This window comes from Juglans microcarpa x Juglans regia, chromosome 6D (genome assembly GCF_004785595.1).
Source record: "Juglans microcarpa x Juglans regia isolate MS1-56 chromosome 6D, Jm3101_v1.0, whole genome shotgun sequence".
Lineage (NCBI taxonomy): Eukaryota > Viridiplantae > Streptophyta > Magnoliopsida > Fagales > Juglandaceae > Juglans > Juglans microcarpa x Juglans regia.
Genome location: NC_054604.1, coordinates 37,915,730 through 37,940,260, shown reverse-complemented (window position 1 = coordinate 37,940,260; position 24,531 = coordinate 37,915,730). Strand labels below are relative to the sequence as shown.

Below are 24,531 nucleotides of genomic sequence, written 5' to 3'. Positions count from 1 at the left end.
CTTACAAATGACGGAATGAATAACATAGCGAAAAGGCGAACATCCTCAGCTAAGAAGGTGCAGTAAAAACCTCGAGACGACTTTGAGAGAGAGAGAGAGAGAGAGAGATGTTAGTGTTACAGAGAGTGCGAGATGGGAAGGGAGGGATTTTGGGTGTGGGAGATAAGCACAGGAAAACGCCGAGAGGATTTTGAGAGGGAAACAAATTTATGAATTTGGGCAGGAACATCTCTCGCCTTCCTTCGTAATGTTTGAACTTTTTTTTTTTTTTTTTGAAAGGATACTTCCTAATGTTAATCTTTGTAAATTTCTAATAATATATATATTGAAAAGAGTAATACTAGAGAGAAGTTACTGTAGTAGTGCACACTTTACACTTATTACATGACTGCTTTTAATTCTCTATTTTTTTTTATTTTAGACTTGGAAGATGTGTGGTCTAGATGATACCACATCATGTGTGTAAAATAGTTACTCTCAACAGTGACTTCTATCTATATTTATTATTTAAATAAATATGATTGTCAAATAAGATACTCTCTAAAAGGATTATTAATTTTTTTTTTATGGAGTAAAATGGGTGTGTTTTTTTTCTTTTTTGATACGTTTGGAGAGTCGGTTTTGAATCCAAGATTTCTAATTTGAAAGTAAAGAGTTTATGTCAATAAGATCATATGCTTTTAATAAAAAAAATATATATTTTTTAAGTGAAGTGATTAAGAGATAATATATATTGTTAATTAGTAAGTTTTTTTATTTTTTATATAAGAAGTTCGTAAGATTTTTAATAGTACGTATGTATGAGATATTAAATTAATTAAATAATTAATAAATAAGCACACAACCTACATACAACATACGTATTTAGTATTTATTGCAGTAAAAGAGGTAACAACTCCACTACCACCCCAACCTTTTCACGACTCTCCAACGCACACTGACTCTGCAACGTTAAATTTATTTTATTTTAGTTTATTTTATTTATTTAAAACACAACAGTTGGTATAATATGTACTATTTATTCTGAAACAGTTTTTCTTTACTTTTAAGCGAAGCGAATCATTGTGGTTGTGGAGATCAGTTGGCATTACATAACGTCCAAGCATTTTTTGGTTTCTTATTTAGATTTGAACAAATCTGCACTCTTCAATTGAATTCGTAGCCCAACACGTTTTACCCACCGGGGCCAGCCTCCTTCCTCCAAACACCCTTTACTCTCTCTCTTTTCTCTTTGTCCTCGTATAAAATTATAAGCATACATCTCTGCCTTCCTTAAAGACCCAGATCCCCCCAACACTACTGAAAGGATCATCAACACTCGAACAATCAAACAAAGAAAGAAAGAAAGATGTGCTGTGGGAGTAAGATATGCATGCTATGCACGTGCCTAATACTCTTGGTGATACTCATCGGATTGCTGTTCGGCTTCGGGGTGTTCAAGCACGGTTTTCACAAATTGAAGGATACCGTACATCTTTGCGATCCCAATCTCACTCGTAATCTCTGCGGAAGGCCATTCTTCGGTTTTCCAGCACCTGCTCCTCATTGATTTGATTCGATTCTCTTTTCTTTTCTTTTCTCTTCTCTTTTCTTTGTTTCATGCATTTACCTTTTATTCAAAACCCCATCTGGCTATTTGGAATTGTTTCTTTGGGATTTATGCTGATTTTATTTTTTTATTATTATTATCTGCATCTCCTCTTTTTTTATTTTTTAAGCTTTAATTCCGTTGTGGGAACCACCCACATTTCTGTTGTATGATATACAGGATTTCTTCAGCCTTGATCCGCGTATTGGATTGGTTGTGTTTTTCTTTTTGAAACTTGTAAAATAAATAAATAAACAAATAAATATATTTGTAAGTAGTATTTATTATCTTTTTTTTTTTTTTTCCTAAGCAAAGTAGTATTTATTATCTACTTTAAAAAGAATCAAATTCTCCCGCATGAAATCTTTGTTTGCAGTTATAAATAAATAAATAAACATATACATCCTTGTTCATATCGCCTGACGCAATACAACATACAACATTCATCCCATCCGTCTCCCTCTTTCACCCCCCCACAAGTTCGTAATAAAAAGTTAGCCTCCAAAAAAATAAACATATTCAGAGGACAGGAAGCTTGAGCGGATCTCGATTATGGTGCAGTGAAACGGGATGATTATTAAAAGTTCGCACAACTGACAACAGAGTGAAAGGAAGACTGTATGCGTTGAGGTTTTAGGGAGGGATATGTAAATAGGAAAACAGAGCCGCTTTGTGGTCCGACTGTTTTTAAGGAAATATCAGCCGCCAATTATAAGCATGTCAGCGATTCCACATAATTAACAAGAAGATCATAGCATTCCCAAACACCCCAGTCGAACGTACATGCCAAAACATCTCTTGAAACTCAGTCCAATTGAAGGAACGTCCTCTTCACAAACTTTAGATCCGTCGAACGCTCCAGTCTAGTGCCCTCAGTCGAACGCTCCAACAATTTCGTTGGCCACCAGTTTTGGCGCCACCATCGCCACCGCACCCACCATGTTCGTCGTGCCCAGCATCTCTTTCACCCACCACTACTCTATTAAGTGGTTTCTCAATGCATAATAATAGAGAATTTCATAGATTCCAGCAACTCGAAGAGTCAGGTTACTACTAAATAATAATTTGTATACAACTATGTAATAAAATAATATTATTTTAAATTTAATTTTGATTGTCAATTTGTATATAACTCTAACAGACAAGTTCTGCTACGTCCTTTGTCTATCGGAACATCATATGTAATTATATGTCGCATGCCTTTCAACTATGAAAAAATAGCACGTCTTTAAAATCTTAACATGGCAAGATCAAGATATAAATTGAAACATCATATCTGATTTTAGGTTTTAAAACAAATATAAACCCGAGATTCATCACTATATATATATATATATATATATATATATATATATATATATAATTACGTATATTGTAGTTTGCGGCTCATTAAAAATCCTCAATATTATAAATAATATCTTATGGGGATAGAGAATGTTTCTAATAATAGGACAGGATTGAAGTATGGGAACTCAATTCCATCACGTGAAATGATAATTTTGCAATGCCATTGAGGAGTTCTTGAGAATGGATTGGAATTTCAAAATTAGAAGCAGATAGTGAGTAAAATGCAAATGCAGCTGTTCGCTTACAAGATTCATGGCAATTCAAACAAAACCTTTTTTTTTTAAGAGTGGGGAATAATAATAATAGATATAACTGCTACAAGCATACAGGATTCGCATTCGGATCTCAATGGTGACCTGACCCCTTAAGTTCCACTCCAATTTGTTCACTACTCTCTGCACTTTTAAGATCAGCAGTTATACCATAAAACACTTTCACATCAATGGCCCCCCAAATCCCCACACCCACTACCGGCTTAGAGCAAATTTGATGTAATGTTACAGTTTATACTGCTGCTGGATACATCAAATCACCTGGCAGCATGACACATGTAATTAGTATCAGCTGTATACGTGTAGTTCGTATACTCCTCCTAGACATATCCATTAGGCTTCTCTCCACCCTTTGCCGTTCTCTTCTGTAAATCCGACTCGTAATGTTGGAAAGCAGCATCTAGAGCCTGCACCAATATGGTCTTTTCCCTTGAGTTTCGGCCATTTTAATACATTGCAACTACAAACACCACCTCAACCCAAAAATAAGCCATCCAATTCAGTGCATGGATGTTTCCTTTATATTATTTTGGAGGTTATTTAGTTCATTTCTTCAATAATAGGGAGAGGAGAAGAGGGTAGAAACATCAATCGTATGGGCCAACGGGACAAGTGACAGACTATTGCCTGTTTGTTGGCTTTAGCCTCGCAATAAAATTAAGAATGGAAGACAAGTGCTGACCTGATGCATAGGACGAACAAGGAGGAAAACCTGCTGGCGGAGCTCTGAGGGAACCGATTCCTTTATTTCCTGGGATTTGATAAAACGATAAAATACCACCTCAACCAAAACAGTATGCAATTTTGCAAAGCTGTAGCTACTAAAAGCATTGCGTGCGTGCAAGTCAAACGATGTAACAACCAAAGCAAAAACTCACGCAATTAAAATAGACATGAGGATCCATAACTCCTCAGAGGCAATAACCATGGAGATATGTTATTGGGGTAGGAAAATATGATAGAAGAGGGATTCTTGACTGAAAGATACCTCGAGCTGCGGATAAATTTTTGACATGGCTTCCTTCAGTCTGCTCACCTGCACATTAATCATTAAATGAACTACGCAATAGGCATCTGCAATCTGCATCAAACCAATCAAAACAACTACAATATCCAATCAAAGCTAATCATGTTCTAAAATTTCTGGAAATCCCTATTTCAAATGCTATTCATCATGCATTCCCATTTTAACCAATTTCACATTTGGGGGCAGGCAATACTAAGGTGCAGTTTGGATAATGAGTTGAGATGAGATGAATTGAGATGAAAGTTGAAAGTTGAATAAAATATTGTTAGAATATTATTTTTTAATATTATTATTATTTTAGGATTTGAAAAAGTTGAATTGTTTATTATATTTTGTGTGAGAATTTGAAAAAGTTGTAATGATTAAATGAAATGAGATGAAATGAGATAAAATGAAACACTTTTTTTTTTATAAGTAATCAAAATATATTAATAAAAGAATAGGCAAAGCCATGTGTAGTACAGAAGAAAGCCCTAACTACGTAGGGACATTAGAAACGAGGAAATCATGGAAATCTTGTCCATTAAAATTAACGGAAGAGGCCCAAGTACAAAGGGTTCTAAAAAAGAAAGCAATGAGTTCCTCCATCGATCTCTCTTTGTCCTCGAACGTCCGTTCATTACGCTCCTGCCATGCACTCCACATGATACAAATAGATATCATTTTCCAGACAGTCTTGATCTGTCGATTTCCTCTTAGATCTGTCCAACTAGCCAAAACCGCCATTACTGACTCGGGCATTACCCAATCCAAGTCTAGTCTTCTAAAAACCTCGTTCCATAACCCTCGAGCTACTTCACAGTGTAATAGAAGATGGTCCACGGATTTGCCTTCATTCCTACACATAAAACACCAATCTGCAATAATCACCCCTCGTTTCCTCAAATTATCCGTTGTGAGAATCTTACCCAAGTAAGTTGTCCACACAAAAAAAGCTGCTTTGAAAGGCGCCTTGTGTCTCCAAATTCTTTTCCAAGGAAACTAAATAGGGAGCTCATGTGAAAGGGATTTATAGAATGAGCGAACCGAGAACGCACCACCCGAAGATATCCACCACAATGAGTCAGCATGTTGGTTATTCGGTTTGAGAGAATACAAAAGTCTGAAAAAGGCTGCAAAGCTGTCTACTTCCCAATCATTTGCCGCCCGGCTAAAATTGATATTCCACTGGATTTGTTCCCCTACTGAAACCTCTGTATCATTAGCAACCCAAAAGAGATCAGGAAATAGATCCTTTAGAATACAATTATCACACCAAACATCATACCAGAATTTGATCCTGGCCCCATCTCCTAAGCATAATCGTGAGTGATGCAAGAAGACCCCCCATCCTCTTCTTATATGTTTCCACAACCCCCACACCATATGCCCCTCTTACTTCACTGGTGCACCATCCCCCCCATAAACCACCATATTTGCTCTCAATCACCAACTTCCATAGAGCTTCTGGTTCTTTATGGTATCTCAACAACCATTTACCAAGCAACGCCCGATTAAAAATTCTCAAATTTCGAATGCCTAAACCACCATTAGGGAAAGGACGACAAACCTTTTCCCACCTGACTAGGTGGAATTTAAATTCCTCACCAATTCCGCCCCACAAGAAATCCCGCTGTAATTTCTCAATACGAAGGGCCACACTTGCTGGAATGGGAAACAAGGACAAGAAATAGGTCAGTAGATTAGATAATGTACTCTTTATCAAGGAAATCCTACCACCTTTTGACAGGTACATTCTCTTCCATCTTGCTAGACGACGCTCTACTTTCTCGATGATTGCATCCCATACAGAAACCGCTCTCGAGGCCAACCCCCAACGGAAGGCCAAGATATGTCAAAGGGAGAGAGGCAATCTTACACCCCAGAGTGTTTGCCAGCTGTCTGATATGCTGGACCCCTCCAATAGGCACCATCTTTGATTTGTCTAAGTTCACTTTCAACCCTAAGGCCGCTTCAAAACACAGTAAGAGAGCCTTCAATACTCGCACCTAATTATTGTCTGCCTCACAAAATATAAGAGTATCGTCTGCAAACAACAAATGAGAAATATTGATGAATCCCCCTCTCGAGGATCCGATCGAGCAACCAGTCACGCCCATTGGTGACCAAGGCTGTGGTCATCCGACTCAAAGCCTCCATCACAATAACAAATAGTAAAGGGGACAGCGGATCTCCTTGTCTTAGATTTCGTGAGCTATTGAAATAACCTGTTGGACTTCCATTTATCAGGACTGAAAATTTCACCGTAAATATACACCAACGGATCCAAGCTCGCCATTTCTCCCCAAAACCACACCTCCCAATAAGGTCAAGAAGGAAATCCCAATTAACAAGATCATATGCTTTCTCCATGTCCAACTTACAAATGATCCCTGCATTACCATCTTTCAATCTACTATCTAAACATTCATTTGCGATGAGAACTGCGTCTAAGATCTGTCTATCTTTTACAAAAGCATTTTGGGGCTTTGAGATTATCTGTCCCACTACCTCACTAAGGCAATTTGCCAGTACCTTAGAAAGAATCTTGTATACCCCATTTACTAAACTAATGGGACAGAACTCCCTAACCTTCGTAGCCCCAACCTTCTTTGGTATCAAAGCAAGAAAAGTGGCATTCAGACTTTTCTCGAATTTACCGACCGAATGGAATTCTTGGAACACCTTCATGAGATCTTCCTTCAAAACATCCCAACATGTTTGACAAAAACCCATAGAAAACCCATCAGGACCCAGTGCCTTGTCTTTAACCATTTTCCTTACCACATCGAACACCTCTGCTTCCTCGAATTCCAAGCGGCTACCATCCATGGGCCCAATAGAGTCAAAGAGCAAACCATCAGGCTTAGGTCGCCAAACCTCCTGCTCAATTTAGTAGCTATTCATAAAAACCAACCACATGATCATTAATCACATGCTCATCCTTACTGATAGCCCCATCAATTTTCAGCATCTCAATATTATTGGATCTCCAATGAGAGTTGGCGACCCTGTGAAAAAATTTAGTGCTTCGACCTCCTTCCTTCAACCATAATGCTCTAGACTTTTGCCGCCACGAAATCTCTTCTAGTAGAATGATCCTCTCTAGATCTGCAGCCAGCACTAGTTTTTGGGCTAGTTCCTCCTGTTTTAAGGTCCTAGACTCTTGTAACCTTTCTAACTCATGGATTTCCTTTATCTTACTTTCCTTGTGCTCCCCAATATTGCCAAAAGACTGTAAATTCCAAAGTTTCAAATCTTGTTTTAAAGCTTTCAATTTACCCGCAAACATGAAGCTAAGAGTACCCTGTATTTGATAAGACGACCACCACAATCTGACCCTATCCACAAAACCTTTTGATTTCAGTCACATGTTTTCGAACTTGAAATACCGACGTTTTCTTTGAATCCCCCCACAATCCAACATAATATGCCAATGGTCTGAACACAAACGAGACAATCTCTTTTGCCAAACCTCCAGATAATGGGCTAGTTCCCCCTATACATTGCCCACGTGCATGTACCCCCCGCCATTGGTAGATCCACTAAATTCAACTCAAAAATGCATTCCAAGAAATCTAACATTGCTGGACGCATTCTTCTATTACCATAGCTCTCACTAGAAATCTGATTACGTTGAAATCTCCTCCAATGCACCATGGAAGATCCCACACACTGTGAACTCCAACTAGTTCATCCCACAATAATCTATGATCAGTGTCTGTATTAGGACCATACACGCCTGCAAAGGCACACAAAAAACCATCTGACACACTCCTAAAAGAGCATGCTACCGTGAATAACCCTATGAACTCCTCCCTTTTCTCCACCACCCTTTGGTCCCACATCACCAGCACTCCTCCTGAGGCCCCATTAGCTGCCAGATATACCCAATCCACATGAACGCAGTTCCATATACTTCTTACCACTTTAGTATTAATTACTTTCAACTTCGTCTCCTATAAACAAACAATGTCCGCCCTCCACCCTCGCAGTAAGTTTCTTATTTGAAGACGCTTATTGGCCTCATTTAGACCTCGGACATTCCACGAGACAATTTTTGGTTTCATTTGGAATAGGCCAGTCCCTTTCCCTTAGACCTATCCCTACTAGAACTACCTTCATAGTTCATGGACCAGGTTAACCTCCTAAGTTCACGTTGTCTCTTAGAGCCAGATTTTTTCTGTTGTTAGGGCCCAACTTCAATGGAAGTGAGTAGCGCCATGAATTGCTCCTCATATCCCTCACATTTCAAACCCACCAAGTCCTGTATACCCTTCACTGTGTTAAAAACCCAATTTGAGACACTAGACTGGTCTGAAAACAAACAATTCAAAGGGATAGGATTCTGAGTTCTAAACTCAAAACTGTTCCTCCAAAACCTCATCCCTGAGTACGAAACCCACTTCCCCTCCCAGGTTCTCTTCATCTGAGAGAGAGATCTTCACTGGCTGAGTCCTCTACTCCCATTTTTTCGCTAACTCCCACTACAATAGTGTGGGTATTCAAACCATGGGGACTCCTCGTCAGATTGTTGTCTCCACCCTCACACCCCACTCCCCAGAGGAAGAATATTTTGCCCAACAGTGGAGTCACACAGCAGCTCCGGAGGCCTCGCCGGCACTATATCTCCACCCTCACCCCCCGTTGACTAAATCTGCCCATTCCCCAACTCGGAAGGCCTCGCCAGACCCTCAACTTCACCCCCATGCTTCGTCGGCATTTTCTGTCTATTCCCCGACCCGTCGTCTCCGCCCCCGCATCTCGGTTGTGGTGGAAAAGACTCCACCAGCTCTGTCGGCTTCACTTGGGGTACCAACGCAATCTCCGACAAGGCCACCACCTTCGTCGGCGTCTTCTGAAGCCGATGCGACGAAGTTTCGCGACGAAGTTTCCGTCATGTCCACCACCCTCTGGTGGTGTTGCAACAACGTCTGCGGTGGTGAGGGCCTCGACACTTCTCTTGCCCGAGCCCTCCACTGTTTGGGCTTATTGGGCTTAAACCCATGCTTCTCAGGACGGCCCATATGGCTATTCTTAAACCCATTAAGAAGTGTTACGGGCCTGGTGGCCCAGCCCAAAACCATCAGGATTACGGGCCTGAAAGCCCTTTCCTTTAGGCATGACTAGAGACCCCCACCCCCGTAACTCACCGTTTTTCCTAGAGGTGTAACCGGTCCGGTTTTGGATAAAATTTAGGACCGAACCGGTATGTACCGGTTTTGTATTTTTCAAAACCGATTACGCACCAGTTATCCTCCTAAACCGGTACTTCCGGTTTTACCGGTTTCCAGTCCGGTCCGGTTTTCCGGTTTTTTTAAAATGTAAGTTTCACAATTTGTTATTAAAAATTTGTTTATAAAAAAAAAAAATTGATTTAAAAACAATTGTTTTATACTTTTATTAATATATTAGACTATATAATAGTATTAATATTAGACTATTGGTATAGTTATAAGTTATATATTAGTATTAGTTATAAACTTTTAGTGATTTAATATTAACATTTTATGTAATAATTTATAAATTATAACAAGAAATTACTTCATATATGAATATATATAATTATATATAAAAATTTCACATAAAAATTTATAATTATACATTATATATAAAACTTATATATATTAATATTTAATATATATAAAATATTTTGTATAAAACTTATATATAAAAACATTATTTTTTATTTTTTTTAATCAACCGGTCCGGTCCGGTTCGGTCCGGTCCAAAAAAATCCTGGAACTGGAACCGGACCGGAACCGGCCGGTTTTTAGATTTTAAAAACCGGTTCCGGACCGGACCAGTTCAAAACCGGTGAAACCGGTCCGGTCTGGACTGGTTTTCCGGTTTTCCGGTTTGAATTTACACCCCTAGTTTTCCCCCCCTGCACGCATCGTTTCATCATTTTCCTTAAACACCCCGACATTCCTCACCACTTTATCCATCTCCCTCTGCAGGTACCTCAACTGCTCCTGCACCTCCCTCACCATGCAGTATGCTTCTCTGCCATAATCATGCTCCCGAGAGAAAACGTGAGGGGCTCGATGCACGTCTCCCTCCAAGTGCCCCCTACTAGTACCTTCCCACCCAATACCTCCCCCACTAGCCCCAGTTCTCGGGCCGCTGTGACTACCTACCGAAAATAAAGCATCTTTGTAAGACTTCTAAACCACCTCAGTTTCTTTCCATGGCTTCCGCTGCAAACCACCCTCAAACCCTACGTTTCTGTCCACCAGGGTAGCCTCCAATAAAACCTCATTCATTCTTCTCCAACCCCTTGCCCCCTCACCTTCAGGAATAATAATACAACTTCTGCGATTCCCTTCACCATACGCTGCCACTTCCATAAATCTTCCCCAGTTATTCGAACAACGCTGAGCTATGACACTCCGGTGGCCCTCCCTTATTGACATATAGAAGTCCCTCCTTTTGCTTATCGCACAATCCTCCAAAGCTCTTCCAAGCCATTTTGCAGTGCCCAGCCCCAGTAACAGCTCCTATTTGAACCTCCTAACTCTCTCGAAGATACGAATCAGTCCACCTTCTCTCACCACTGTGGATTCAATCACAAGCTCCCTTGCAAATCCCATCCAAACCCCTGTCAACGTAAACAACAGAGCCTAACTAACCACCATGCTCCAAAATGGGGCCTAAGTATTAACTATCACGCGTGGCCCAAATATCGGAAAACTTCTTCTTCTTCTTTTTTATCAGTAAATAAGAATTTTATTGATAATAGGCAAAATATTGATATAGGAAAACTTCTCGACTCTTCAAGAACCATAATTGTGAACCAAACCATTTACATAAAACATATATCGTTTTGGGTGTTCTTAAACCAGTATGCCACCAAAAACCTTAAACTTTAGCACATAACCAACAAACTCGACATGGCTTATAGTTTGAATAGCCTATAAATTGCACTAAACACACCTTTGTTTAACTTAACAGTGCAAAATTATAGTTTTATGTGCTTTACTCAAGAAGCTTACAAGTAATTTTACTAACATTACTTTGACTCTTCTCCATACAAACAAACACGGAAAAGGGCATGTTTAACAAAAACACCACACTTACCTTTACCTTTGCATAAGCACGAAGACCCTATTGAAAAAACAGAGGGTCGTAAGCCCATTATACAATACAACACTTACCTTGGCATAAAGATACGACGTAGTGATTGGATATGAAGACCAAAAGTGCCTCAATAATTCTTGAATGGATATCCAATGCTGGAAAATAGAAAATACTCTTCTTAATAACAATAATATGCCCCAAAAAAGAAAATTTTATACAATATATACAAAATTAAAAGGAAAAAAAAAAAAGAGTTCTATTAACATTTTAGTAAAAGCAGCAATTTATTATTTCTAGAAACTCACGCCCACTCACATGTAGCAGTTCCTCTTTAGTTGTGTTAGGTAGCCTGTCCAGTACACTCTCGTGAACATTCTTCCCCAGTTGATACTTGGTACTTGAGATATTCTGGGTCAATCCATTAATGACCTGAATCAAACAAAATAACAGTCAAAATATGAATATATAAATAATATTCATAGCGTAGCATATGTAATATCTTTCTTTTTTTGAACCATTAATATCATATCTAACATCTTAAAGACGACGCGAAACAAAGATGTTATACCGTAAGTGCAACCTCAGGTCTGACCATATGAGCACTCAATCCCATAGCCTTGATCTCAGATATAGAACTCCTCAAAAAGCCATATGCTTCCTCAGTATTCAGACTACAACTCAGTTGTTCTGTTCCAGCTCGTGTATCATCATAAGTTTTAAGTGCATTAGCTTGTTGAGAATCAAAGTAATCACGTGGATCCTGATTTTCAAAAAACTCAGCATAAAACATCTAAATGTAAATAATTTAGAGAAATTGTGTAATAAGACAAAGTAACCTTGATAAAAAGTGGAGCAAAAGGATGATCATGAGGTGCCTGAAGGTCCTCCATCTCAGTCATCCGAGAGGTCCTATAAAGTCTCTCCTCCTTTGCAGTTGCATCAGATTCTTCACAACAGTAGTAAATGATAAGTGCAGATTCTGTATAAGACTGGAAGAAAAGGAAGCGGAAGTATTTTTTCTTTTCTTTTTCCCTATTTTTCCAGTGGGGGAGGATGAAGGGTTGAAATCAAATGGAAGAAAAAACAAAAAATAAAAAAATAACGCTAACCCTGTCTTGACTGCGCAAGTGCTTCTGCTACTTTTGTTGGATTGTCCAACTCTACATCTACATTAAGGTTTATAAGCCAGAGTTATCTGCCTAAAGTGAATGAATAAAAATAAAACTCATAAGCAAAACAAACTGCAACATTTTAATTTTTTTTTATCAAATTACTGTTTAAAAAATGAAATTCAGTAAGAAACGGCCCACATATGACATTTGTCATTTATTAGCTCATTTAAAATTAAAAAGGATAAGTTGAGAGATTCTTACCTATAGTTCTTCCTTCAAGAACAACTTCACCCTGTCGGTTCAAGTCTTGCAAGAAAGTTCTCCTATATAGCTCGTGCTGTGATTCAGTTATTTCCTTGCTACCATCACGAAAAATCCCATGATCCTGCAACATACAACCAGATCACTTCAAAATAAATTCAAGAGCATTTACACTATGGAAATACAAGATCATGCCCATAATAATGAAAATTAACCAGAGCTTAAAAATGATAGTTTTTGTTATCTTCTACTCCCCATATATGCAGAATTGACAAAGTATCGACTGCGAATCTTGTCATATAAATGGTATTTATCACCCAATTAAAATAAGGGGAAAGAAAAAGGGGACACTTTCAATAAGTACGGTTTCTCCAACAGTATTTAAGTGTGGCTTATAAAGTATAATATCAGCAACTCTGAGATACTGAGGGGGGGCACCCCCTGCCCATCTTGGTTTGAAGGGTGCTTTGGTAGTTTCTTTAGGTCCTTCAGGAGTTGTGGCTAGCTCTCTTGAGTGGATTGTTTTTATTTATTTATTATTATTATAGGTAATAAGAAAATTATATTGACAAGTAAATAGGCATAGTCCAAGTACACAAGAAGTATACAAGAGAAAACACCTAAATACAAGCTAGGAACTAGAGAAGGAACTAGAATAGGCTAAAAGCAAATCATGAAGATTATCTCCATTCAATACAAGAGCCTTTGCCCAAATACACAAAGTACAAAAGAAAAACTCTCTAAGTTCTCTATCTTCAAAACACCGCCCATTCCTTTCCAACCATAAGCACTACATCAAACATAAAGGGATCATCTTCCATATAGCAACAATACGATGACACCATTTAAAACCTTGCCAACGCACTGAAAGATCTACCACTTGCTTAGGCATCACCCAACCAATACCTGTCCTACCAAAAATCTCATCCCACTAAGTCTTAGCCACCTCACAATGAAGAAATAAATGGTCAATAGATTTACCATCTTTCTTACACATGAAGCGCCAATCCACAATAAATAATCCATGCTTTCTCAAATTATCCATGGTCAAAAATTTTCCAAGTGACACCAACCAGAAGAAAAATGCAACCTTACTAGGCACCTTTGATCTCCAAATGCACTTCCAAGGGAATTCATTGACACAATGACAAGTTTTAAGTAAAAATATTATATATATATATATATATCAATAGGAGTAACCAAGTACACTGAACGTATACAAGAAAATACCTAACCCATACTAGAGAGCTCCTAACGACCCAAAAAGCCCGTGAAAATTAGAAATCTATCCGAAATACACCAAGCCCGAATTGGAATAGAACACGCCTCTCCATCCCCAACCCCTTGTTTCCCTTAAGACTAATACTCCTCTTGAAACTCCCTCTACGAGGACATCTTCATAAAGCCCTCCCTTTAGTCTTCCCTCGACTTGAGCTACCTCCCTTAGCGTCATAATTGATTACCCAAGAAAGACGCTTTAAAAGCTCCCTGCTTTTCTTAAAACTTGATTTGGTTTTAAACAAGTGGCCTGCCTCAATCGCAGTGAGTAGTGCTTTAAATTGGTCTTCACATTTTCCATATGAAAGCCCCACAAGATACTGAATCTCGTTAACCTTATGCAGAACCCAATCCGATGGTAAATCCGCTATATTGTTTATCGGAGGGAGAGAACCTAGGAGAACAACATTATCCCTAGACATAGTTCCCAACTACACTCCCGACCCTAGACATTCCTCCTCACAAGGTACCAACGACAAACCCATAATTTCCTCCCCGCCATATCCTGCATTCAAATCTCAAACCTCCTCAACAGCTATATTGTTGCCATCCAATATTGTTGTCACCATTAACGGTTCCTTCACCTCCGACATAGGTGTCATCGTTCCATCGACGATGACATTGCTTGTAGGTGCCCCACCCCAGGACAATCCTTTCTGTGCCACTTTGCCAGATCCTACTGCTCCCTCAAGAGGCATAGAACAGGTAGGGGAAGCACTACCTTCTGTTACCCCATTTTCAATTTCTGAAAAAGGCTTGTCTGCTTCTTCCAAAGTACTCAAAACCCTGGAAGGACCCCCCATCTTCAACTGAAAGTGAACCCTGGAAAAAGGTACCAACCCCATTTGCAACTGGTGACTGAGGGCAGTTAGATAGCAAGCTGCCGATGTCCTGAGTGATACCGGCATGAATTGTGATGCAGGTGTCTGACGCATGAAGACATCCAAAAAAAGGAGCTAACCATAAATCTGGAATTTCCAGCGTGAATCCACAGCAAATTATCCTCCCTTCCTTGAACAATCTTCATATCATATAACCTTCCAAAAAAAATAAATAAATAAGAAACGACATTCACTTCCCAATCATGCACAGCTCTAATGAAATTTACATTCCATTGAATATTGTTGTTTAAAACAATAAAGGAATCAGCCACTGCAGCTTCTTGATCTCTTGCAATCCTAAAGAGGAAGGAAAGACATTCTTAAGAGTCGTATCCCCACACCAAATATCATGCCAAAAATTAATCCTTGCCGCATTATCCACCTTGTATTTAATATGATTGGCAAATCCCCCAACCAAACGGAATAGATTTCCACAAACCCACCCCATACACTCCTCTAACTTCATTAGAACACCAACTCCCCTACATCCTCCCATATTTAACATCAATAATATTTCTTCATAACGCATTCCTCTCAAGGTGATACTGCCATAGCCATTTCCCAAGCAGAGCTTTGTTGAAAAGCCTCATATTTCAAACCCCCAATCCTCCACAAGAAACCAGTGAGCAAAGCTTGTTCCAACTTACCAAGTGAAACTTTCTTTCCTCTCCATTATTGCCCCCACAAAAAATTCCGAAAAATCCTCTCAATTCTATTGGTCACCCCTGCAGACAAAGGGAAAAGAGAAAGGAAATACGTTGGAAGATTAGAGAACGTACTCCTAATCAAAGTAACTCTTCCCCCTTTAGACAAATATATCCTTTTCCAACAGCCAGCCTCCTCTCAATCTTCTCAATCACACCAGCCCAAATCATCAAAGAGATTTGTGAGGAGCACCCAAAGGAAGACCAAGATATCTCATAGGTAGTGATGAGACCTTACAACCCAAGATATCAATCAAATCCAAAAACAGCTTCAAAACATAACAAGAGGGCTCTCAAAGAAAGAAGATGATCCTAATTAGTCTCACTAAAAATTAAAGTATCGTCAGCAAAAAGAAGGATACGAGGGTGTATTTGGTGTGTGGTTTTCGGCCTCTTAGTCTAGCCTAGATTTGGCAGTGTTCTTTAAGGAAGATCCCCTCCCATTGAGGCATTGAGCAGTCATCTGCCAATTACTGAAAAAGGTTAAGAATAAGGAAAAAGTCTCCACCTGAGTTTTGAAGGCTGAAGGATATCCGTCATGTGGGGGGACTTTCCTATGATGGTTATGAGGAGTCCCTTTAAGCCTTGTTTTTGGCCATTGAAGCAAGTCGTACATCCTTCAAGATGGAGTCTTTGGTATCTGATTCTAAATTGGGTAATAACTGCAATAGAGAGTTGAGAAGGCTATACACTTCCATTAGCAATGATTGTGCAAGTGTGAGTCTAGGTAGAGCTAAAGGGAGGACTAATTGTGGGCATATCAAGGCCACACCATGAAGTGATTTGTGCTTGATCAGGGAGAGTCCTCAATTTTGGTTTTGCTTTATGTGGGGGGTTTGAGGTGCTTTTCCAGGCTGTGGTACATAACTTGTAAAGTCTGATGTGGATAATCTCTGGAGGGGTAGTTTGTTTCTGTCGAATAGGATCTGGTCGGTTTAAAGGTTAGGTTGGTGGTTTTTTCCCTTCTGTTTGGGTGGTTTTCTTGCATACTTCTTGTGTATTTGGGTACACACTTAGGCTTTTAAATAATCTCGCTTGCTTATTAAAAAAAAAATTGTATCATGAAATACAGATTTCAATACTAGCTACCAGCTAGACCTATTTAAAATCAAGAATTAAATCTATAGAAACCAACCAACAGAAATCAAAAGAATGGTCTTATCCCACATACTGGCAGATGCATGTAATCATCCCCTTGGTCAGCCTCAATGTCTAGAGTTGGATCAACTCGCCGAATCTGTCAACAAAAAATACCATGTAAGGATTTGCAAAAGTACTTAAGTAATCAACAAAAAGTAATGCAGCAAAATTGTTCAAGGACAAAAAAAGGAAATCCCAACTTTCTCAGGAAGAGCACCTTCCGCCGAGCTTCACTTGCCAATATGTCATCATCCTTCAGGAAAATGAATAAATCCTCATCTTCAGCAGCCTCTGCTGCGGCTGCCATGGCATTTCTTTTAAAATGAAGTAATTCAGCTCTACAATATTTTGTCCAGAAGTCCTTTTCTGTCATCTGAAATTCAAAACAAAGGAGAAAAACACCAGTGCATGCTTTGAGCATAGTACACGAGAAATCAGTATGACTCGTTCTCATGAAATCATCTGATAACCAAACATTCTTGATCATTAAAGTTTCCTGTGTACTTCAGCTATGCCTATTTACTTGTTTCAATAAAATTTTATGACATAAAAAAACATTCTTGATAATTAAAGTGAAAAGAAGAAATTGCTTCAATGTCCTTGCTACCTTATTAGGAACGAGATTAAGGAATGCCTGTTGAACAGCTGGTTTCAGAGCAAAAATCTGAAAGACAAGAGTACATAAACACCAAGGAAAAGTAAGCAGCATAAAGATGCCATGATGGTCAAGCAACCTCTCTACCACACCAATGTCTTAAATCCCAACAAAGTCTTATCTCAGACAATGGAAGAACTGTAGCTTACAATTCAATATTTGAGCATGCACAAACTTAAGAATCAATATAACTATGACAGTATCAAAAGTATCCATGTTTTCATAATGACGTGGAACCTCACCATGCCAAGGCACTTCGAAGCCACCCCCGGAGAGTAAACCCTCGACACAACCCCACCCACTAGAACCATGTATTTAGTAATCCAAAGGGACTCTTAGTACGGAATCAAACCGAGGATGCATAAGCCTACAACTCATCCCATTTTCATTTTATGACGTGAAACCTTGCCAACGTTGACCCACGCAGGAGAGTAAACCTTGGACACACTACTCCACCAGCTAGAATCGTTTAATAGGTAATCCAAGGGAACTCCTATCGCGCAATCAAACTCAATATGTTTACAACACATCCCATGTCCGCCTTTTGACCATTAGGCTGCACTCTGACGAGTCAAAACTATCCTTGTTAAGATAAATAAATACTCACAAGCTTCAACCACTAGAATCTTTTCTCTCAAAACAACCACACAAGAGCACCAAATTTTTTTGAGATTCAATATTTCATATAATTTGTTCAAAAACCATCTTTCGCAAGTTTTTTTGTACATGTAAATCCATCTTTTGTAAGCTTTTTAATACTAATGTACATTTATAGTCAAAACCTGAATATGTGTCACTCATCTTTCTTTCATCTTATTAAAATACTTCTGCATGTCATTCTGCATACCAGTGTCACAACCCATATCAAGCCAATAGGCACCTATCTATATAATGCCAATGCTTAAATCCATGCTGACACCTGAGCCAACTGTGTTACAAATGATAGCTAGATAGCATTGACATCATGAAGAGATAAAGAAAAATTAGCTGCTATTAAGCACCAAAAAAGAAAAGGAAAAAAAAAGCAAAACAATTGAAACCTGATATTTGGTCTCTTGTGTCAAGTTGAATGTAAGCTTGTTTGTCTGTGAGAATACAAAAGAAAATAAAAAAGACGAAAGAGAACAATTAGTCTTCATGCATAAAATCACGACTGAAAGGTAACCAATGGAGGAAAAACACATGAATTATTAGCAACAAAAGAAAATTGAATAATAATGATAAGACTTGTTTCAAAGAGATGTATTGGTTTAGATCTATATGGTCTTTACAACATAATACAAAGATGCAGAAGCTCAAAGTGCCTGATTAAAACAACACATGCATGAGAGAGAGACGGTTGTACCCGAGCATCGTGCAACGGCAGTGTGTCTAGGATCATTGAACTTTTAAAACCAATCTGTTGTTTTGACTTTTGGCTGCTGTCTCCATCCAGCAACTTCTGTATTAAATTTTAAAAGCAGAAAATGTTAAAATCCCGTCAAAAGGGAAACGGCTTTTAATTAAAAGTTTACAATGGGAATGTTACTGGATTCTTTTTCTGTAAATATCTTCCATTGGAAGACTATAAAAAAGCTCTGATCATGTGGATCTCATATTTCAAATGCTAAACAAAAAGCAAAAGGCAACACATCGTATAAATAATCAAAAAAGAAAACAAACCTTTCTTGTAGCCCAGAACTCAGATTCCGTCAAGATATTACCAAGCACAAATTGCTTATGAAGTTTCTGCAACTCACTGTAAAAGTTAAATGATGTCAAACAATAACCAGGAATTTAGAAACAGAAAAAACACAAGGTGTAGGAAAATACCACATTCAAAGTAAGCAATCCAGTAAACGTACAAAAAAATGGATTCTATGTAGGATAAAGTAAAAGAAAATTTTGGTCAAACACAACTTATTCTATGGGATACATAGGATTCGGCCCCTTGTTCATTGTTTTTTTAGAAATAACCACTTGTGGTATGAGCTACTTTTTTTATACAGGTATTTTAGTTACTTCCTGTGTACTTGGTCTAATGCCTATTTACTTGTCAATAAAATTCTCTTATTGCTAGTAAAAAAAAAAAGTTCAGGTTACTTAAAATTGGGTCCCTCCATTAATTGTTTCCATCCATCAACGTTAACTGCAAACACGTAACAGTAAATGAAGCTGCCCCATGAAAATTTTATTATTGAAAAAAGCAAATAATTTTTTTATGATAAAAAAAAAGTTTTTGTACTCAAGGCCACCCCACCACCATGGGGTGATCACGTTCTGATCACCATGGGGGTGGTCAGACCTCGGTGGTCTCTCTCTCTCTCTCTCTCTCTCTCTCTCTGCAGTTCTAATCTTTTTCAAAGAATAAAACTCTTTCTTATGAAACTGCCACACATTTTCAGTTGACATTGATGGCTACAAAATTAACAGAGGGACCTAATTCTTGAAACAAATTGCGCAATATACTAAACCTAAGTACCTCGAAGTATATGGGGTCTTTGACAAAAGTTCCCAAAAGTAAATTTACCTATTCTCTTGCAATAGCTTCATTCGAAGCTCCATCTCTGCTGTACTGAGTTGTTCATCGTGGGAAGCAACCACAGGTCTATCAGAAGTGGCTATCAAACCCTCCCCGGACTTTGCAAGAGAATTTACTGTTAGTAAGGAAGAGACACCACATCTTCAGGACAAACAATTTTCAGCAAGGGAAAATGCAAGGAGAATAATCACAATATCACTATATAAAATAATACCATGTCATCGAAAAAGTAGTGGACTGAAAGAGTATGTAAAAAGAAAAGAAACAGGTACATTCTTCCTAGGACCCTACAATTAGTAGTTGCAAAAGGCGATTCTTTAAATGCACAACAGGGAAGATCCATAAAAACAATGCTGGCCTAGCAGAATGTCTAAAGCTTTAAACTAGATTAATGGTATGTTATGATGGCCTAGGAAACTTGCAAATCAGCATGGTGGATGTAACTGAGACTTACCAACAAATTCTCGGCAAACTTGAAGATCCGAGAAATTTTCAAACTCAAAAATGTAACTTCCACCCTGGAATAACACACGATATAAACTGGCGAAGTTCATCAATGATAAAAAGGGAGGGGGGGAGGGAGAAGAAAAATAACACTTACTACTATCTATATAACTGCTAACAAAAAGTCAATTTATAATCACGAGTATCTCATGCGTAACGTATGAGACCCATTCATTAATGATGGGTGGATAGTTAGGCATAGTGTCTTAGAGGCTAAAGCATTAAAAGGTGTTGCATCACAGTTATTGACTAAAGAAAAAACCTGATCAAGGATGAGATTAATCAATGGTGGATTGCTTGATCCCTCTTTGGTGTTTTTATGACCTGAACATTCACAGAGAGAAGGAAAGACATCAACGAATTTTTCACACAAAACATGCCATAAATACCAGAGAAGAGAATGAAAACAACATAGCCGCATGAGTTCTCAAAATGATCAGCAATTTAATGGAAAATCCATCCTCCCTAAAATAAAAAAATAAAAAAAATAAAAAACACGCCTATGCCATGATTTAATGTTACAAACGCCACTCGACAAAAGCGTTTCAATTACTAGGAGACAAGCATAACCAAAACTTACATGATTGTTGAATATGACTAAAATACAAAACAAACAGAATGAACAATGATAAGGATCAAGATATTATGGCCAATATATCCAGCAAACAATAAATACCTTTTATTGATCTAAAATCTACATTGATCATTGTGACTGAAGTGGGATCGTTAGGCTTGAACACAATCTTGTTCTTGGTCTACCAAAACAAAATAACAGGAATAATATTATAAAAGTTATAAAGATATGGATAAGAGTAATCCACGCATCACCTAAGAAATCATATGCGCACCTCCTTTAAATAAAACTTTCAACTTCAATTCCTAATAAAAATAACTATAAGAAATAATGTGTTGGTTCAGCAATGATCTTAATAAAGTCTTGTGCTTTTACTTCGTCACATATATGACCTTAACACCCCTAGTGCACGAATGGAACACTTCATTTTCATGTCACTTGCACACCTCCATTCACATCAACAGTCTATGAGCATCATTAAACTGTTTCAATTGGCATGATAAAACACAGGATTGCATTGCCTTAACATCAAACTACGTATAATAATCTGCGCATGTAAAACTGAATCCCATTAGCAACAAAGCCCAGATTGCAAAATCGATTGTTAAACCTAATAACAGCATCATGTGTATCACCATCATATCCAAAAACTAACTATAACGTGCAAAGGAACATTATGAATGGGCAGGTAATGCATGATAATGAATTACCCAATGCAAATAGTTTCTTTCTCCAAAATCCTTTTACCATTTTTTTTTTTTTTTAACAAGTAAACGGTAGTATTAATAAGGAAATCCTTTTACCAAATTCACGAGAAATAACAATAAAAATGAACTATGCTGGCATGTACCATTTCCAGTACACCAGGAATCCCGGAGCCCTTTGCCGTGGTTTTGTATTTGGCCCGCTTAATCAGATGCCGTGTTTCCATCGTCACTGGCGGCGATCAAGGTAATTAACGAAAAAGTTTGCTCGATCAAATCCAAACAAAATACTGATCCTAAAAATGGTCAGATTTTTTAGGGTTTTGTACGTTTGGGGTTCAGTAGTGAGGATAGGAGCTTAGGGTTAGGGAAAATGCGTGACATTATTATAAAGTGTGGACTGCTTCGCGAACGGACGGACGGAGGAGGAGAGCTGGTCTCCGAGTCTACTGTTCGTAATCGTGTCCCCGTGGCTTAATGAGCGGCAATGAAGGTTTTATTGGATGATTTCGGTATATATAGAGAGGTTGAGACAGAGGAGTGTCAGGAAGTAAGAGTATTGATAAATGAATGAATAACGATACTCTGATCACTCTTGTACTATTCTTTTTAATTTTTAATTTTTTTAAATTTTTTTAATTTAAAATTTAAAAAAATGACTATTAAAAAAATTATAGATTTTTTAAATTTTTTCTTAATAATTAAAGATATTAAAAAATTACTTCAAAGAAAAAAAACAAATATATTAAAAATAATAAAATGGTAGTAAAATGATTGTAATTCTATTATTATCCTGTATGTAAAATATAGTATAATGGCGTAAAAAAAAAAAAAAAAAAAAAAATTCTTCCCTCGACGATTTTGAGAACAAAGCTGGCAAGGATGAGACAAGGATAAAGGTGGTGCTGAGATGTACAGCCCCTATTTTACTAATTAACTAGTTTTGTATTCGATTGTTGCTATGAACCATCTCAAAAAATTTGGCAACTTTCTTCAATCCACCAATTGAACAGTGATTGTGTTGAAGATTTTATCTATGGAGTATTTTTAAGATGAATTATACTAACTACCAAACAGGAAGACACTACTTCTTCATTCTAACCCAATATATATTTTCTATAAATATCAAGCCCTCAAATTAAATATATATTGATATTGAAGAGCCAAAATAATTAATTCTGAGAGGTACCTCACTTCATAAAAGAAATATATGCTTTGTATTTATTATTTATTATTTTTTCAATAGTTATATGCTTCTACTTAAAAAGAACAAAAAAAAAAAAAAAATTCAATAATATTGCATGTATTCACTATTTGGAGGGAAATTTGGAGTCAACCAGATATCCGAAAAGACCAAGCCGTGGACATATGTATCCAAGTCGGAGTTCCCACTTCCACAAACACAACAAGAAGAAACCCCAAACCTTTTTTGTTTGGTTCCAAATTCCAGAACTACAACAACAAAAAAAGGACAGATTTTACAAGGAGAAAACGGATCCAATCCTGTTACCAGAAAAATGAAGAAGATGAAGATCACTGTAATGACCGCATGCAGACGAACAGATCCTTACCCTGGACGTCGATTCTCACGAATCCGTAGCTCTTCAAAACCCTGTCTTTGTCTTGTCATGTGCACACACAAACGCTTACATACATACATGCGCGCTTAAGCAATGTATCTGTATAAATACCCACTAATGAATTATGGGCTTATACTTTTTTTCTTGAATTTGATTCATGGCAATTGGTTGTGTTGGAGGAAAAAAACTGATATTCTATTCTAGAGGGAGAGAGGAGAAACTATTTCTGAAAATTTTCTAAGTGAATTACTTTTCAAGTAGTTTGCTTTGTGCGAATGCATACATGGGTATTTATAGGCTTGTAGATTCACCTAGCATTTACTCTAATACATGAACTTCCCTAGTACACAAATACCCAAGTACATGAATATCTCAAATACATGAATCTCTAAATACATGAATCTCCAAATACATGAATTACTTATTTCAAGATGAACCTAGACTTTAGTTCATGAATATACTAAAAAACAACTTTATTTAAGTTTATTATTCAACACCCGCCTTTAAACTTAATTCTTGGTAACTCCGAGTAGCATTTGATTTTAGACTTATCATATTGTCTCCTATTCTGCCTTGAGTAATTTTCTCTTCCACGACCTCTTGAGGATTGACCTATTTCTTCATGATTGGCGTTTTGATTGCTTTGTCTGCCTCTTCCTCGTCCTCGTTCTCTTCTTCCTCTTCCTTGTCCAAGTCTGCGTCCTCTTCCTCGTTGACCTCTATCATGCTCTCCTTCCTTTTCTTTTACAGAGAACTTTGTGGCGAGAACCTGCTCAATAGGTTCTTCCTTCTTCTTCTTGAGTCTCTCTTCATGAGCTTGAAGAGATCCCATGAGTTGATCAACCGTCATCGTCTCCAAGTCTTTTGACTCTTCGATAGCCACCACAATATAATTGAACTTTGAATGCAACGAGCGAAGAATCTTCTCAACCACCTGGACATCCTCCAGCTTTTCTCCATATCTCCTCATTTGATTCACAATGGCCAACAATTTTGAAAAATAATCTGCAATCGTCTCATATTCTTGCATACGGAGGACTTCGAACTCACCTCGTAGCGTTTGGAGCCGTACCTTTTTCACTTTATCAACTCCTTGATAGGAGTTTTGTAAGATCTCCCATGATTGCTTGGAAGTAGTGGCATTGGCCACTTTCTCGAACATTGCTTCATCCAAACATTGATGGATGAGCGTGAGAGCTTATTGGTCCTTCTTCCACAACTTTTGCAGAAGAATAGAATATCAGTTTTTCTCCTCCAACAAACTGGTATCAGAGCGCCAGTCTTTTCTAGATCCTGAAGATGGCCAACTCGACGTTTCCGTTTC

The 24,531-nt window shown here is 37.9% G+C and overlaps 2 protein-coding genes across 6 annotated transcripts; one reads left to right on the top strand and one right to left on the bottom strand.

The window, feature by feature from the left end:
* The first annotated feature begins 1,064 nt into the window (after positions 1 to 1,064).
* LOC121268817 lies at positions 1,065 to 1,831 on the top strand. Its single transcript, XM_041173083.1, has one exon. The coding sequence runs from the start codon at positions 1,349 to 1,351 to the stop codon at positions 1,547 to 1,549; it is 201 nt and encodes a 66-aa protein (XP_041029017.1). The 5' UTR covers positions 1,065 to 1,348; the 3' UTR covers positions 1,550 to 1,831.
* A 1,387-nt stretch (positions 1,832 to 3,218) lies between these two features.
* Positions 3,219 to 22,174, bottom strand: LOC121234841 (general transcription and DNA repair factor IIH subunit TFB1-1-like). Of its 5 annotated transcripts, none has more exons than XM_041130963.1 (20): positions 21,774 to 22,172; positions 21,026 to 21,104; positions 20,612 to 20,673; positions 20,300 to 20,363; positions 19,834 to 19,960; positions 18,987 to 19,062; positions 18,670 to 18,765; positions 18,365 to 18,409; positions 17,277 to 17,333; positions 16,887 to 17,042; positions 16,701 to 16,766; positions 12,667 to 12,790; positions 12,403 to 12,459; positions 12,130 to 12,239; positions 11,862 to 12,053; positions 11,599 to 11,722; positions 11,371 to 11,448; positions 4,196 to 4,243; positions 3,890 to 3,958; positions 3,219 to 3,614 (listed from the first exon to the last, which is right to left on the bottom strand). In XM_041130963.1, exons 1-20 carry the CDS (start codon positions 21,852 to 21,854, stop codon positions 3,541 to 3,543), a joined length of 1,785 nt encoding a protein of 594 aa, XP_040986897.1. In that variant the 5' UTR covers positions 21,855 to 22,172; the 3' UTR covers positions 3,219 to 3,540. The 5 variants fall into 5 exon arrangements, 4 of the variants coding, with proteins under 4 accessions (XP_040986897.1, XP_040986898.1, XP_040986896.1 ...); XM_041130964.1 differs by having other exon boundaries at positions 4,196 to 4,235; positions 11,609 to 11,722; positions 21,774 to 22,171; XM_041130962.1 differs by having other exon boundaries at positions 11,609 to 11,722; positions 21,774 to 22,170.
* Between the last annotated feature and the right edge of the window lie 2,357 nt (positions 22,175 to 24,531).